Raw genomic sequence first — 14,556 nt, 5'->3', positions numbered from 1 at the left:
TGTATCTAGTCTGGGACAGCCAGGGAAACCCAAGCCATGTATTTGGTTTGAAGTTTCCATTTTCCTTATTAATAGTCCCACGTATCTGATATAAACAAAAAGAAAGTCTCTTTAAAAAGAAAACTTTCATCTTAACCCCACAACTTCATCCTAACGCCCTACATTAACTTTTTCCAGGGCAGTATCCGGCAAGTCCAAATCACCAAGCACACAAGGAAACAAGCAAGACCCAAAAGAAATGACAGTAAAGACAAACTCAAACCCACTTGGTATATTGAATTAGAAGACAAATGTTTTAAAATCAGCATTACCAAGTTTTAAAATATTCAACAATGAGCTTGAAAAAATTATCTCTAGGGAACAGAAAAAAATATAAATGACATGACATATTTGAAAAAGAACCAAAAGAACTTTCAAGGGGGGTGGAGTATATAGTAATAATATTAAAATCTCAGGACCACACATCTATTAGAATGACTTTAAAATGTTCCACCACGTGAATGGACAAAAAAGTGATGACACAGTCGTACAAATGGAATGCCACCCAGTATAAAAAGGAATAAACCATTGATACAATAGTAGGGATGAAACTCAAAAATTCTACTGAGCAAAAGAATCCAGGCAAAAAAAGAGGACATTCTATGTGATTCCATTTACATAACCTTTTGGAGAATGTAAACTAATCTATAGAAATAATGGTTGCCTAGCACATAGGGATGGGGATGGAGGGAAGAAGGGATTTCAGAGGAGCCTCCCACAATTCCAGGGGTAATGAAAATGTTCGTCTTGATTGCAATGATGGTTTCATGGGATCTATACATAACACCAAAAACTGATGAAATTGTCCATTTTAAATATGTTCAGTTTTGAAGAAATTAATGAACTAGATTAAAGTTGTAAAATATATAGAAGGAGATAGGAACTCTGACCAGGATGATGAGGAAGAAACCCACTGGATGGTGTGTCCCTTAAGATCTGATTAGGACTTTAGGGGATACAGGAAGCCATTCTTGAGTGGCTCAAGAGAAAAAGCAGCTTCCCTCTATTGAGAAAGGGAATTGGGCTCTAAAATGTCAGTGTGCTTGAAATACTTACCAGAAAGATTTGAAACAATATCATCAGCCAGACCTAGAAGTTTTATTCAAATGTATTGCTACCAAGTCACATTTTTCACATCTGCTAGATGAAAAATCAAAAATTTTTGACCCAAATGTCCTGCTGTAGTCACATCAATTTAGGTCTTTAGTATGTTTGGGTCTCTGAATCAGTCATCTCTACCCTTGCCTATGAACAAAGGTACCAATAAAATTAACAGGTATATCACATATTTCTTTTTTTTTCTGAATGGCATTCCCCTATATGAAACTTTTAAAAGTCATTCTAACAGGTATGTGGCCACTGAGATTTTAATTCTGATAATAAAGTTGACATCAGTCACAAAGCTATATTTGAAATTTCCCTCCACGTTGACCTTAACCCTAACACAGTTTCTATGCACTGATTGAGCTAAAGAATTGCCATTGTTTTCCTGAGTGGCTGGTAAAAAGTCACTTTCATTCCTCTATCATACCACACATGACCACACCACCAACTTTTACTGGGAACTTGTTATTGTAAGATACTGTGTACTTGATAACATAGGCTTCACAAGGTCAAGGGTTGTCTTTTTTTAACTTGTCAAAAAAATCCTTAATTCTGTTCATGTTTCCAATAATCTTGTGCCTCAGAGAAGCTATAATTAATTGGGACTATTATATATTTTGACTTGAGCCAGAAGAATCTCCAAAGTGAAGATCTCATCAGCCTCCTCTGTATGCCACAAAGGTAGTATGTGGAGATTGGCTGTGATGCTATCACTGATAGGTCACAGTGTTTCCCAGTAAATGTCTTCTCCCTAAACAAAAATAAATAAAAACCTCAGTGAACAAGAAAGGCTAAGAGGCATGGAGAAAAATATCTTTAAGAAAATAGAGAAGAATACCTCCCAGCTCATTTTATGATGCCATTATTACCCCAAAACCAAAATTAAATAAAGGCAATTCAAGAAAACTACATCCCAGCCAGGCATGGTGGCACAGACCTGTAATCCCAGCAGCCCAGGAGGCTGAGGCAGGAGGATCACAAGTTCAAAACCAGCCTCAGAAACTAAACAAGTCTCTAAGCAACTTAGTGAGACCCTGTCTCAAAAAAAAAAGGGCTATGAATGTTGCTCAGTGATAAAGCACCCCTGGGTTTAATCCCCAGTACAGAAAGAAAGAATACCAGTATTCAACATGAACACACATACAGTTCTCAACAAAATATTAGCAAGTTGAGTCCAGCAATATATAAAAAGGACAAAGCATCATGACCCAGTGGAATTTATACTGGGAGTAAATGGCTGTTTTGACATTTGAAAACCAATCAGCCTGATCCGCCTATTAACAGACTAAAGAAAAGAATCCATGTGGTCATATTAATAGATAGAGAAAAAAATTTTGATAAAATTCAACACCCAATCCTGATTAAAACTCCCACAAACCATGAATTCAAGGGGACCTCCTTAATCTGATATAGGACATCTACAGGGAACCTACAATAAACATTATTGGAAAAGGAAAAATTTTGCAGATCTTGTGATTCATAGAAATTCAAAGGAATCCAACAATTAGACTTAATATGACAGTTCAGCAAGTTTGCTGATACAAAATCAATATTTTAAAAATTGATTCTAGGAAGGAACTGTGAAATAAAACTGACCAAATTATGTCATGTACATGTATGAATATATCACAGTAAGTTTCACTTTAATGTATAACTATAATGCACTAACTTTAAAATAAATAAATAAATAGAAGTCCAGTAGAGTAGTTTAAAGGGGGGATCATGGGGAGGGAGGCTGGGAGGGAAAGAGTAAGTACTAAGGATTAAAATGGAGCAAATTATGTTGCATGCTTCTATGAATATGTCAAAATAAACCCCATTGATGTATATAATTAACTAATAAAAACACTTAAAATTTAAAAATCAATTCCACTTCAATTTACCAGTCACAAACAGAAAGTAAAACTTTTAAATGATGCCATATATAATACCACCTGCAACACCATGATGCTCTAAAAAAAATTGACCCTGAATCTGATTAGGTCTCTAGATTAATTACCCATTTGCAAGAAATGAAAATGGTAAAGGAGCATACTTAAGATATCACAGAGATACAATTAAAAAAATCAAATAAGTTATGAGTAATAATTTTTGAAGTTGTGCTGTATGTATCTGAGGTTCATTTCATTATATTCTCATATATGTTTGAAATTTTCATCATTACAAAGTAGTTTTTAAATACCATTTACAATGCCTTGTTTGTTTAAATCAGTAAACCTGGAAACAAATCTGACAAAGGTATTCAAGAAATTTATAGAAAAAAATTATAAAATGTATTGAAACATTAAGGAAAACAGAAAGACATATTGTGTTCATGAACTGAAAGATTCAATATTGTAGAAAATCTATTCCTCCCATATTGATTTTATGGATTCAGTGCAACCTCAGCCAAAATCCCAACAGTTTTGAAATTGACAATCTAAAGTTTACATGGAAATACATTTGTTAAGGAGTAATCAATATGTTCTTGAAGAATGAGTAAGGATGTCTTGCTCCATTAGATTCTAAGACTACCTATAAAGCTTTAGTAGTTAAGATAATCAGGTATTGTGGGGCGTGGTGGTGCATGCCTGTAATCTCAGCGGCTCAGGAGGCTGAGGCAGAAGGATCCCAAGTTCAAAGCCAGCTTCAGCGACTTAGCAAGGCCCTAAGCAACTTAGTGAGACTCTGTCTCAAAATAAAAATAAAAAGGGCCAAGGATATGGCTCAGTGTTTAAGGATATGGCTCTTGGGTTTAATCCCTGGTACAAAAAAAAAAATTTAAAGATAATCCAGTGTAAATTTAAGGATGCTCCAATAGACCAGATGAAAAGAATAGAGAACCCCCAAACACTCCCATATACAAATGGGCACTTGATATATGACAGAAATAGCATTGCAAAGCGGTCTGAAATGGACGGACTTTTCAGTAAGTTGTGCTGGGATAATTGGGTATCTGTTAGGGAGAAAAAGAAGAAAGAAACTAGACTCCTGATTCACACAAACAGCAAAACTCAGTTCCTTTACATTAAAAACCAAATCATAAAAAATAAAACTATAAACTTTGAGAGGGTAATATTGGAAAATATCTTCAAAGACTAGGAAGGATTTCTTAAAATATCAAAAATACTTCTCATTAAAGGAAAGATTGATAAATTTAACTAAATTAAAGCTAATAATATGTGTTCATTGGAAGATAACCATAAAAAAATAAAGAAGCAATCCATAGAGTAGAAGAAGGTATCTGCAATGCATAGAATTAACAAAGGTATAATAACCAGATTATATAAAGGGTTCCTACAAATCAGGAAAATAATCAAGACATTTAAGCAGACACTTTACAAAAGAAGAAATCCAGGGGTGCTCAGTCTTGTTACTAATCAGTTAAATGTAAACTAAAACACAGTGGTATTATGTTGCTTATCCACCATGATGATAGAATTAAAGACTAATAATACCAAATGTTTCCAAGGAAGTATAACAGTAGGAACTCTCATACACTGCTGGTGGGAGTGAACATCAGTACAACCCCACTGGAAAATAACTTCACATTTACAATAGTACCATATGGCATTCTGATAGAAATTTTGGATTTTCCTTATATATAACTCATTCAGGGACTCCTGATTGATCCATAAGTAAAATCATTAAGAGAGTAAAATCTATGGCAACATCCTAAAAAAAAAAAAAAAAGGCTAAGACTAAAACTAAGACTAACATCTCTGCCTATGTTACCAATGCTGCATACTATAATCAAGTAGACCAAAATTTTAATTTTCTGCTTATAATTATAACAATTTAATTATTACACTTTTTTTTTTCTATCTTGGACTAAGCCTGGTCATGCAGGCTGGGCTCAATTATGCATACCTGTAATCCCAGGGACTTCATTTGGGAGGCTGAGGCAGGAGGATCACAAGTTTAAAAGCCAGCATCAGCAACTTAGCAAGGCCCTAAGCATCTTAGCCAGACCCTGTCTTAAAATAAAAAATAAAAGGGCCTGGGGATGTGGATCAGTGGTACAGCACTCCTAGGTTCAGTCCCCGGTACTGCAAAAAGAAAAAGAAAAAAAGAATTGTCATGCAGTAGTAATACCATTTACTAAACATCTACTGTGTGCCTGGCACTGAGGTAGGGACATTTACCTTTTGTCTTCTATTTCTTTATAACAGCCTCTGAGAGACTCCAAGAAATTAAAGACCTTACTGATAGAATGTTCTGGCTGAGGTCATGGGCTTGGGTGCCAGACTCTCCCTACTTTGACAGGATATAAAAAGTTACAATCTAGCTGTGTAATTTCAGGCAAATTGCTTAGCCTCTCATTCCTTCAATATCTCTTCATCTGTAGAATGGTGACACAATTCTGTTTGTCATTAGAAAGATTGAGTTAATATATGTAAAATTCCTAGAAAAGTGCGTAACACTAAGTACTCAATACCAGCTAATGAGTGGCAAAGCCAGGGTTCAAAAAAGGCCTGTCTCTACTCAAAATCCCATGATCATTCTCATAGCCACAAGCTTAAGTTTCTGATCTGTGTTATCAGTGATGTATGTTCAAGAAATGCAATGCCATTTTAACATAAGCCTATGCTGTTTAAACATTTCTAAGGAATCATCATGCAAACCAAAAAGCAGTCTTTTGTGAGTGATTTGAAAGACTGCAATGAGTGTGTTCATGCTTTTTCATGTAAACTCTTCAAATGAATCATCTTTCTCTTTTATACATTAATATATATTAATGTATACATTAATTTTGGTGGGTTTTTTTCCCCCTCCTTTGTGTACTAGGCGAGTAGCTTGCATTGCAATGGAGAAGACCAAACAGGAGCAGCAGGCCAGCTGTACTTGGTTTGGCAAGAAAAAGAAGCAGTACAAAGATAAATATTTGGCAAAGCACAATGCAGGTAGGGAAAAGTACATCGGTTCCTGAGGCTGGGTTAAACATCTCCAAGACCAATGTAGATGTAGCATTTCCATTTGGTCTTCAGAGTTTATCCAAAACATTCCACCCTGTGAGACTGTCACCAACTTGCAAAACCATGAAGAAAACTCTGCCTCCAATTATATGTTGGTGATTAACAATATATTTTACAAAGTTGTACTTTATTGGATAGAAATGCTATTGGGAAATACTGTATTCGGGGATGTCAACAAGTTAAGTCCTCCCCTGAGAAATGGGAGCTTGAGTGTTTGCCAAGACCCCAGGATTCTTACCTCCCTTGGCCTTGAGCAGATAACCCTCCCTCCTGGCTTCCTCCCTGGTGCTTGGACATGGCCCCATGACAGATATCTAAGGGCAAAGGTGCACGCACAAGCTGTGCTGCAAAAGGTTCAGTGCTTGGTTTGAAAGGGCGCAGATGACATAGGTACTAACTTGATTTAGTCTGTTTCTGTGAGTAGTCTTCTCCTTCATGGCATTTCCAAGCTCCCAAAAAATCAAAGACATTATCTTGGCTTTCCCTTCATAGTTTGTTTGTCTATATGGAAGCTTGTGTGCAACGTAAGTCAAAATGTTCACTTGTTTTGTTAAAAACTGAAATGAATACCAAGAAAGCATGATCTGTTATTGCAAGAGAATTCCCAGAAGACTCGCAGGATGTAGCTTAAGCGAAAAGAAAATACATAATGATACAGTTATTTTCAATGATTCCTTAAAATGACTCCTTTTGTAAGGAACTTTTTCTGAGGAATTAAGAGCCCTGACACTGGCATTAGATGGGTTCCCAAGGTTTCAGAAAGCACTCCAAAAATCAAATGTGACCCAAAAAAATCAAGCGAATCCAAACACACATACTCAATCCAACAACATAATATAATTAATTGGACAAATATGAAAAGCTTCTTTCTCTGTAGAATGTTCTAACATTCACTAGGAAAAAATATTTAAGAATTCTCAGTTTTCATTTCTGAATCAGAAATTAAAATAAACATTTTGAAATGCTGTATGGTACAAGATGAATGTGAGTGGCCACATAGTTTTAAGTTCAAATGGTAGTGTTAAATGGGAAGTCCTTCTTTCCAGATTAATTACATTGTACCACATTTTTATTTCTGATAAAATGTATCTTTTATTTCTGATTATGTACTACTACAGAGCACTCCTCTCATAATGACTTTTTGTTTTGTTTTATAAAGAGAAGAAATACTTAAAGCAGAGTAGTTAAATGCAGTCTAGCCACTATTAATTGCAAATTCTCAAGTAGTATGCTTTGAAAAAATGCAATGCAGTATCAGCAGAGTGTTGCTCAACCTAAGATGTCAGCAGTTTTTTGCCAAGTGTCCTTAGTTGTTTTTATTTCTGCCAGCTTCTGCCAGTAGCACAATCTAACAGGCTCACAAGAAAACATACTGACATTATCTAAATACTCAAAAAAAATCTTAATTTGAAAAATTTACAATATTAAATGACACATAGACATAGATGGTATTGAAATTAATTTAAACCTAGAAAACAACAAAGAAATGGCTGGTTAAAGGCTGTCAGTGCATCATTAGTTTTATACTGTACTAATGGAGGGCCCATAGACATGAGTGTTCAATTTGCCTATATTCTTTAATTCAGCTATGAGGAAAAATAAGCAAGTCCATTGAAAAACTAGATCTTTCTAAATGATGATAAAGAATTAACCCAATCAATCATGCATTAAAGAATTTTGCCAGAGAATCAGCATCCAGTCTAGCAGCCAGTATTTTCTGTGGTTCACTTTTTCTGTTCTTTGAGCACCGGGACATCAATAGTCTCTTCTGTTGTCTTAATTCTCTGATTCCTAACGGATGGAGCACACTGGTCCTGCAAATACATCTGTAAGCTTAATAGGCAGCCTGAGATAGGACCAGAAATCAGTACACCTGAGTAACCGTGGGACTCGGGCAAATCACTTATGCTTATAATCCCAGCAGCTCGGGAGGCTGAGGCAGGAGGATCGGGAGTTCAAGACCAGCCTCGGCAATTCAGTGAGACCCTGTCTCTAGATAAGATATTTTAAAAAATAAATGGCTGGGGGGGTGGCTGGGGTTGTGTCTGAGCGGTAGAGCACTAGCCTAGCATATGCAAGACTCTGGGTTCAATCCTCAGCACCACATAAAAAAAATAAATAATTTTTTTTTAAAAAAGTATTGTGTCCAACTGCAAAAAAAAAATGGCTGGGGATGTGGCTCAGTGGTTGAATGTCCCGTTCCCCCCACCCCCCGCCAGGTTCATTCCCCAGTACCAAAAAACAAACAAGGGAATTCAGCTAATCAATCAAGACAATCTTTTTCTAATTCTCAAATTCAGTGTTCTTTCACCACGTGGCCTGCCAGATGGGTATCATTTAAGGAAGCTTAGTACTCTATCCCACAGCAGGCTTTGGCTCTCTGATAGATCATTGCCTGTAAAGGTTGAAAGATTTCACCCTTGATACAGAAGGCAGGAGCCTAATGGGTAGAACAGAAGTGGTTTTTCCTCTGTCTTTACATCTGTCCCAAACCATTGACCTATCTAAGTTCTTGGAAACTCAAAATGAAGATAAAGCGAGGGCAAGTGGGGATGGGGACCTACTTCAACCACTTATTTGTTATCTTCAGTGTTTTCCTAACTAAGGATCTCTTCTGAGCATCAGAGCCGAATCAATCCCTTGCTTAAGTGAGTGTTCTGCCTGTCAGTACTTTTCTCTGCATGTGAACCCTCTTGGGAAATGAAGTCTGAGCTCCTTAGTAGGTTCTTGCAGAGCTCCTTAAATAATGCTTTTCTCTAATGACATAGAAATCAGCATGGGAAGGGGGATTATTTTTTGCCTTCTGAACCATTTAGAGCATTTGTTTTTATATTGTGACCTGCTGTCCTCTAGCAGCCTGAGAAATCTCTCTGAGTGTCACAGAAGCTAGACCTGTGTAAGCTTTTTGCTAAACTATGACATATTACTGCTTTCACCTCTAATATGAAATGATAATTGACCTTTAAGTGCCAATAAAATGTAGACTAAGTGGGGGGGGAGTTTCTTTGTGTTTAGGTTTATCTGTGATTCTCTAGTCAGAATATCATTGTTAGGGTTCTCTCACCTGCAAAATAATCTGTCAAGCTCTCCTTTCAGTTTCTCTGGTCAGGAGAAATGGTCAGCTATTTTCCTGCACTTTCTGGATTATTCTGCCTGACAAAGCCTAGCGTTTCTTTCTGTTACCAGTTCTTTAGATTTCTTCTGCTTCACCAACCAACTCTTCCATTTCCTGAGGGATTGCTATTACTCTACAAGAGATCAGATTGTCAAGAAGGGAATTTGGGCATCTTATCAGCTCTTCTGCTTTTAGCCATAATGAAATTTCATCCTAACATACAGAATTGCCCTAAAAGAGTGAGAAGCAAATACTATCGACCTCCATTAGTAAGGCAGATACATAGAAACATCAAAAAATTGGAAATATCATAATCTTTCATACTGTAAATGAGCCAGATGGGCTCATGGGCACACATCAAACTATATTTGCAGAGGATTTTTCTGGCTTTTTCAGAAATTTAATGAAACACAATATGCCCTTTGTTCTTCCTGTAGTACTTAGCAAATAAGAGCAGTATGTTTTGTTTCATAATCTGCATGTTTGAGAATTGATCATATATCGACAGCAAGAGCCAAGCCTTATCATCAAATTTTGAAATTGTTTATAATTGTGGTAAAAATAAAAGATTCAGACTGTCAGTAGATAAAACTTATGGAAACAATAATACCAGAATTATTTCCATTTCTGTCACTAGGAAATGCTACTATTTAGTTAAAGCCAAATTCTGCTCATCTGTGTGGCCTACATCTCACATCATAAAGTGGCAGCCTATTTGTTAGTCAATTTAAACCCATAAATAAGTTTTGTCTCTCACACACAGTGTTTAAAACAATTTTATAAGTTATCACATTTGAAAGTCAGATTATTCAATATAAAACTCTGGATTTAGACTTCCCTTGGAATGCAGAACAGTGAGCTACTTCCTTTCTTAAGGAATCTGGGCCATCAATGGCCCTTTTGGATGGACACTTACTCTCCAGCGCCCACCAACCCCACAATCCCCTGTTTTTGTGTCTGGCCCACTTCATTTAACCACATTAGTTTCCTGGCCACTGCAGGCATTCGAGTGTACACTCCATGGCCTGATGCGACCAGTATGCAATGCCCTTTTTTAACTGGAAATTTGTGTAGTCTTTGAAGATATCTGCAGCTTTTCAAACTGAGACAAGGATTCAATGCTAACAGCTTTTTTTTTATGGAAAAGATTCAACTGGAAAGTAATTACCAGAAACTTAAAAGAAGTGTCTGAAATGTTGAGTAACCTACCAGGAAATCAGAGAAATATAAGCAAACTATGCCAGAAAGTATTTCTGAATCCTTGGGGAAACAAATTTGATTATGGTATGTGTAGTGTTTATTTGTAAAGATTTTTAGCCACATACATTCTGTGCAAAAAGCATTGTCGTGCTGCTAGAATTGCACTCTTAAGGCATTGAGATTCCCACCCCTAAAACTTCCAAAAGTAAATTTTGGATCAAGTTACTAATGTGAACTTTTTTTAAAATTACAAAGTCTTCACGTCAAGTACAGTAGCTTGCACCTGTAATCCCAGCAACTCTGGAGGCTAAGGCAAAAGGATCACAAGTTCAAGGCCAGCCTCAGCAAATTAGGGAGACCCTGTTGCAAAATAAGCACTAAAAAGGGCCGAGGATATAGCTTAGTGGTAGAGTGTCCCTGGGTTCAATCACCAGTACAAAGGAAGGAAGGAAGAAAGCCCTCATTCATTCATTTTTAAGTGACAGATCCCTGAGCCAGTGATATTTGAATATCCTAAAATATGCTATTATATACGTACATATGAACTGAGAGCATCTCTACAATACCATTCATAAGTATGTTTAAATTATGCTTAGTGCTACAAGTTACTACTGTTTACTTTTAAAAGTAAAAGTACTTTACTTTTATGCTTTTTGTTTTCTTGAGTACATAGAACTCTAAAGACAAAATAGTGGCCTCTGACCTTGCCACCCTAGGGCATTATTTTTAATACTGAAAGTATTAAAAATAATAATAATGATGATGATGGAAATATTACTCAGCAGACAATAGGTATAAAAAATGATGCCATAAGCACTCCTGCTTTCATTTTGCAGCTCTCATCACTCCATTACCACTGCAGCTCAGTGGTAGAGCACTTTCCTAGCATGTGCTAGGGTTCCATCCCCAGAGCTGGCAAAAATTAATAATAATAGTAATAGGCATGCACAATTAGAAATTGCAAACAGTACAGGAAGGTGCAAAACAAAAAACAGAAGACTTCCACACCTATGCTCTCTAAAAAGAGTGTTTTGTAAATTCCCTGTAAAATTTCAATCCCAGATGCTAGTATGTGAAATCCACTGGCTTTTATATAAGGATATGATTAAATTTTTATTAAAATGAGTTTGTTTCTTAATGTGATTGATTTGCCTTGTGTTTAGAATATTGCATGATAAAGTTTATTTTGTGCATATTATACTTTTATTTTACTAATATATGAAAAGCCATATTTCAATGACCCCTGTACATTTTTCATGCTGTCTCACTCCCAATGGCCTCTGTGCATGTAAGTAACCTGTTGAATGACTATGCCTCTGTGTTTTTGGTGGTTTCATTTTTTTTTCAATCAACAAGCAACTTAAAAACCTTTAAAAGTTCAATCTTTAATTACGCTCCTAATATTCCTTGTATCTCTTATGTTTCAATATCCTTTCTTATTGCTTTGCAACCCTATGACCATGTGATGAGTTCATTTAGAGCAAAGTAACCCCTTCATGTTACTCGTTCATGGTTAAGATGCTGATGTTTAACCTATCTGTTCATTTCGTGGTGTTGATTGTTGATATCTAACACATTCTTGCGTGTTTTTAAAAACTGACATCTTAATCCAGTAGGACCAGAGTCAGGGCTCTGTAGAGGGAAGGGATGTGTTTACCATTCAGAATGCTTGTGTCATCATCATCTTGATCTTTCATGAGAGACTTGATTCTTTTTACACACTAAAACATATCAGCTGGGCATGGTGGCGCATGCCTGTCATCCCAGCAGCTTGGGAGGCTGAGGCAGGAGGATTGCAAGTTCAAGGCCAGCCTCAGCAACTTAGCGAGGCCCTAAGCAACTTAGGTGAGACCCTGTCTCGAAATAAAAAATAAAAAGGGCTGGGGATGTAGCTCAGTGGTTAAGTGTCCCTGGGCTCAATCCACAGTACCTAAATAAATAAATAAATCAGCCAATTGATGTACTTGTTCCAGAAGCATGCTTTTTCTTGATGGAGATATTACTCAGCAGACAATAGGTACAAAAAAAATGATGCCATAAGCACTCCTGCTTTCATTTTGCAGCTCTCATCACTCCATTACCACTGCAGCATTACTAGCTAGCTCTGCCACAGAGAGCCTCATGTTCATTTTAATTTGGGGAGCGTGCCATTTCAAACACAGAAAACATGTCGTCGTTTTTACCTGCTGCTAGGGAATATGCTCTAAAGATTTGCAGTCAACCTTTATGAAATCCAGTTATGGAACAAAAACAAATGCACAAGTACCCATTAATATGCACTAATGCTTTATTAACATATTTCTTTTTATATATATTTTGAGAATCATGCTTTTTGTTCATTTGTTTGTTTCTGATCGATTGCATTCCAGGGTATCTTATTTTGCATTGTGAGGTTCTTTGCTACTGAGCGGATACAATCATTTAGCCACATTGTTTCAGGGAGCAGATGCCTTCTTAATGATGAACCTAAGCATCCCAGATTCCTTTATGGCAATGTGAAATCGATTTTATTAAATTTACTTCAACCCCTCTAAAATCCAGGGCTAGAAACTGGGCATGGTGGCACATGCCTGTAACCCCAGTGGCTCAGGAGGCTGAGGCAGGAGGATCATAAGTTCAAAGCCAGCCTTGGCAACTTACAGAGGCCCTAAGCAACTTAACGAGACCCTGTTTCAAAATAAAAAGGGCTGGGGATGTGGCTCAGTGATAAAGCGCCCCTGGGTTCAATCAATACCAAAAATAATAATGATAATAATAAATAAATAAATAAATAAATAAATAAATAAATAAATAAAATACAGGGCTAATTCACTATTCTTTTAAGAGGAAGATTTAGTGTGTACCTGACAATATTTGGGTATGACCATGTTAAAAAAAAAAAAAAACTGCAGAAAACAGACAGATGATTTTAGCCTTCTTGTGAGAATTTTCAAATTTGTGTGAGAAACTGACCATGTTGAACTTCAACAGGAATGGTCATTTGCTCAGAACGCTTTCACATGTTGCTTAAAATCCTTCTTGTGTTGTTAACAGGCAGGTGTCAGAGAAGTATTTTTAAACTATTTCTTCTTGGTCTGTAATAATCAGAGAACTCTCCTTTTGCAAAAGTTTCTGAGTTCAGATTCTCCTTTACTATTCTTGCCATCCTGTCCATCCTGATTATGACACACAACTGCCCATGGTGATGAGTGACATGGTTTCAGGGCCAGGAAAGCATGTTCTCCTACTTACGTACCTGAGATTTTCCATCGAATGGATATCTGGGTTACAATAGAACTTGCAAGATGCTCATTTAAAAGCTTGTGACAATAGTTACAGAACTTGACTTTGAAAGAATCTAGCATGCCACCTTAATCAATTTGAAAGAAAGAACCATGAAGTTCAAGACCAATGGCTGTGCATTTCTCATCCATTTCTCTCTAGAAACGATGTAGCTGGCCCCTCTCTTGGTTGACTTTAGCTGCATTCATGCTCTGTTCATGTTGGTCACTGTCCATAGACTTTTTCTTTTTAGTATTGCTGATTTCTTAAATTGTAAAAATATGAACAGCATGTGATTTTTGAATCAATTCATATGATTTGCTAGATACTGCATGGGAAAAAATATGCAGTATCCTTTCGAATTGGACTTTTATGCATGTACTCAACATATCTTTGCCCCTGTTTCTAAAGTGCATTTTCATGGGCTTAAAATGAAAATTTCTCTCCTAAATGCTATATGACTTCAATCACATGTAAAGCATATACCATAAATTGAATTCATATTTTAAGACACTTTTAATGTAACTTGGTTTTTGCCAGTAAAATTACAATTTACGTACTTGAAATATTCATTCTATAAATTGACCTTTCTTCTAAATCTTTGCATTTTAGTGTTTGATCAATTAGATCTTGTCACATATGAAGAAGTAGTAAAACTGCCAGCATTCAAAAGGAAAACACTAGTCTTATTAGGTAAGTTTGGCTATAAAAGTGTCTTACTTATTCTCACCTTAAAAACATTTTGTAAATATTATTAACAGTTGTCAATTTTAACTTTTTTTTTCCAAAAAATGCCATAGGTGCACATGGTGTTGGGAGAAGACACATAAAAAACACCCTCATCACAAAGCACCCGGACCGGTTTGCATACCCTATTCCACG

General features: G+C 36.4%; 1 protein-coding gene across 5 annotated transcripts in view; it reads left to right on the top strand.

Annotated features, from left to right (window-relative positions):
* Nucleotides 1-14,556, top strand: part of Cask (calcium/calmodulin dependent serine protein kinase) — a 348,936-nt gene that overhangs the window by 317,270 nt on the left and 17,110 nt on the right. For all 5 annotated transcript variants that reach the window (XM_077106548.1, XM_077106546.1, XM_077106547.1 and 2 more), the window contains 3 exons: nt 5,911-6,026; nt 14,287-14,367; nt 14,475-14,555. In XM_077106548.1, the coding sequence (XP_076962663.1) occupies nt 5,911-6,026; nt 14,287-14,367; nt 14,475-14,555 (278 nt within the window). The remainder of the gene's footprint in view (nt 1-5,910; nt 6,027-14,286; nt 14,368-14,474; nt 14,556) is intronic.

Source organism: Callospermophilus lateralis, chromosome X, assembly GCF_048772815.1.
Source record: "Callospermophilus lateralis isolate mCalLat2 chromosome X, mCalLat2.hap1, whole genome shotgun sequence".
Lineage (NCBI taxonomy): Eukaryota > Metazoa > Chordata > Mammalia > Rodentia > Sciuridae > Callospermophilus > Callospermophilus lateralis.
The sequence above is the reverse complement of the archived record's forward strand: the minus strand, read 5'-3'. Positions and strand labels throughout refer to the sequence as shown.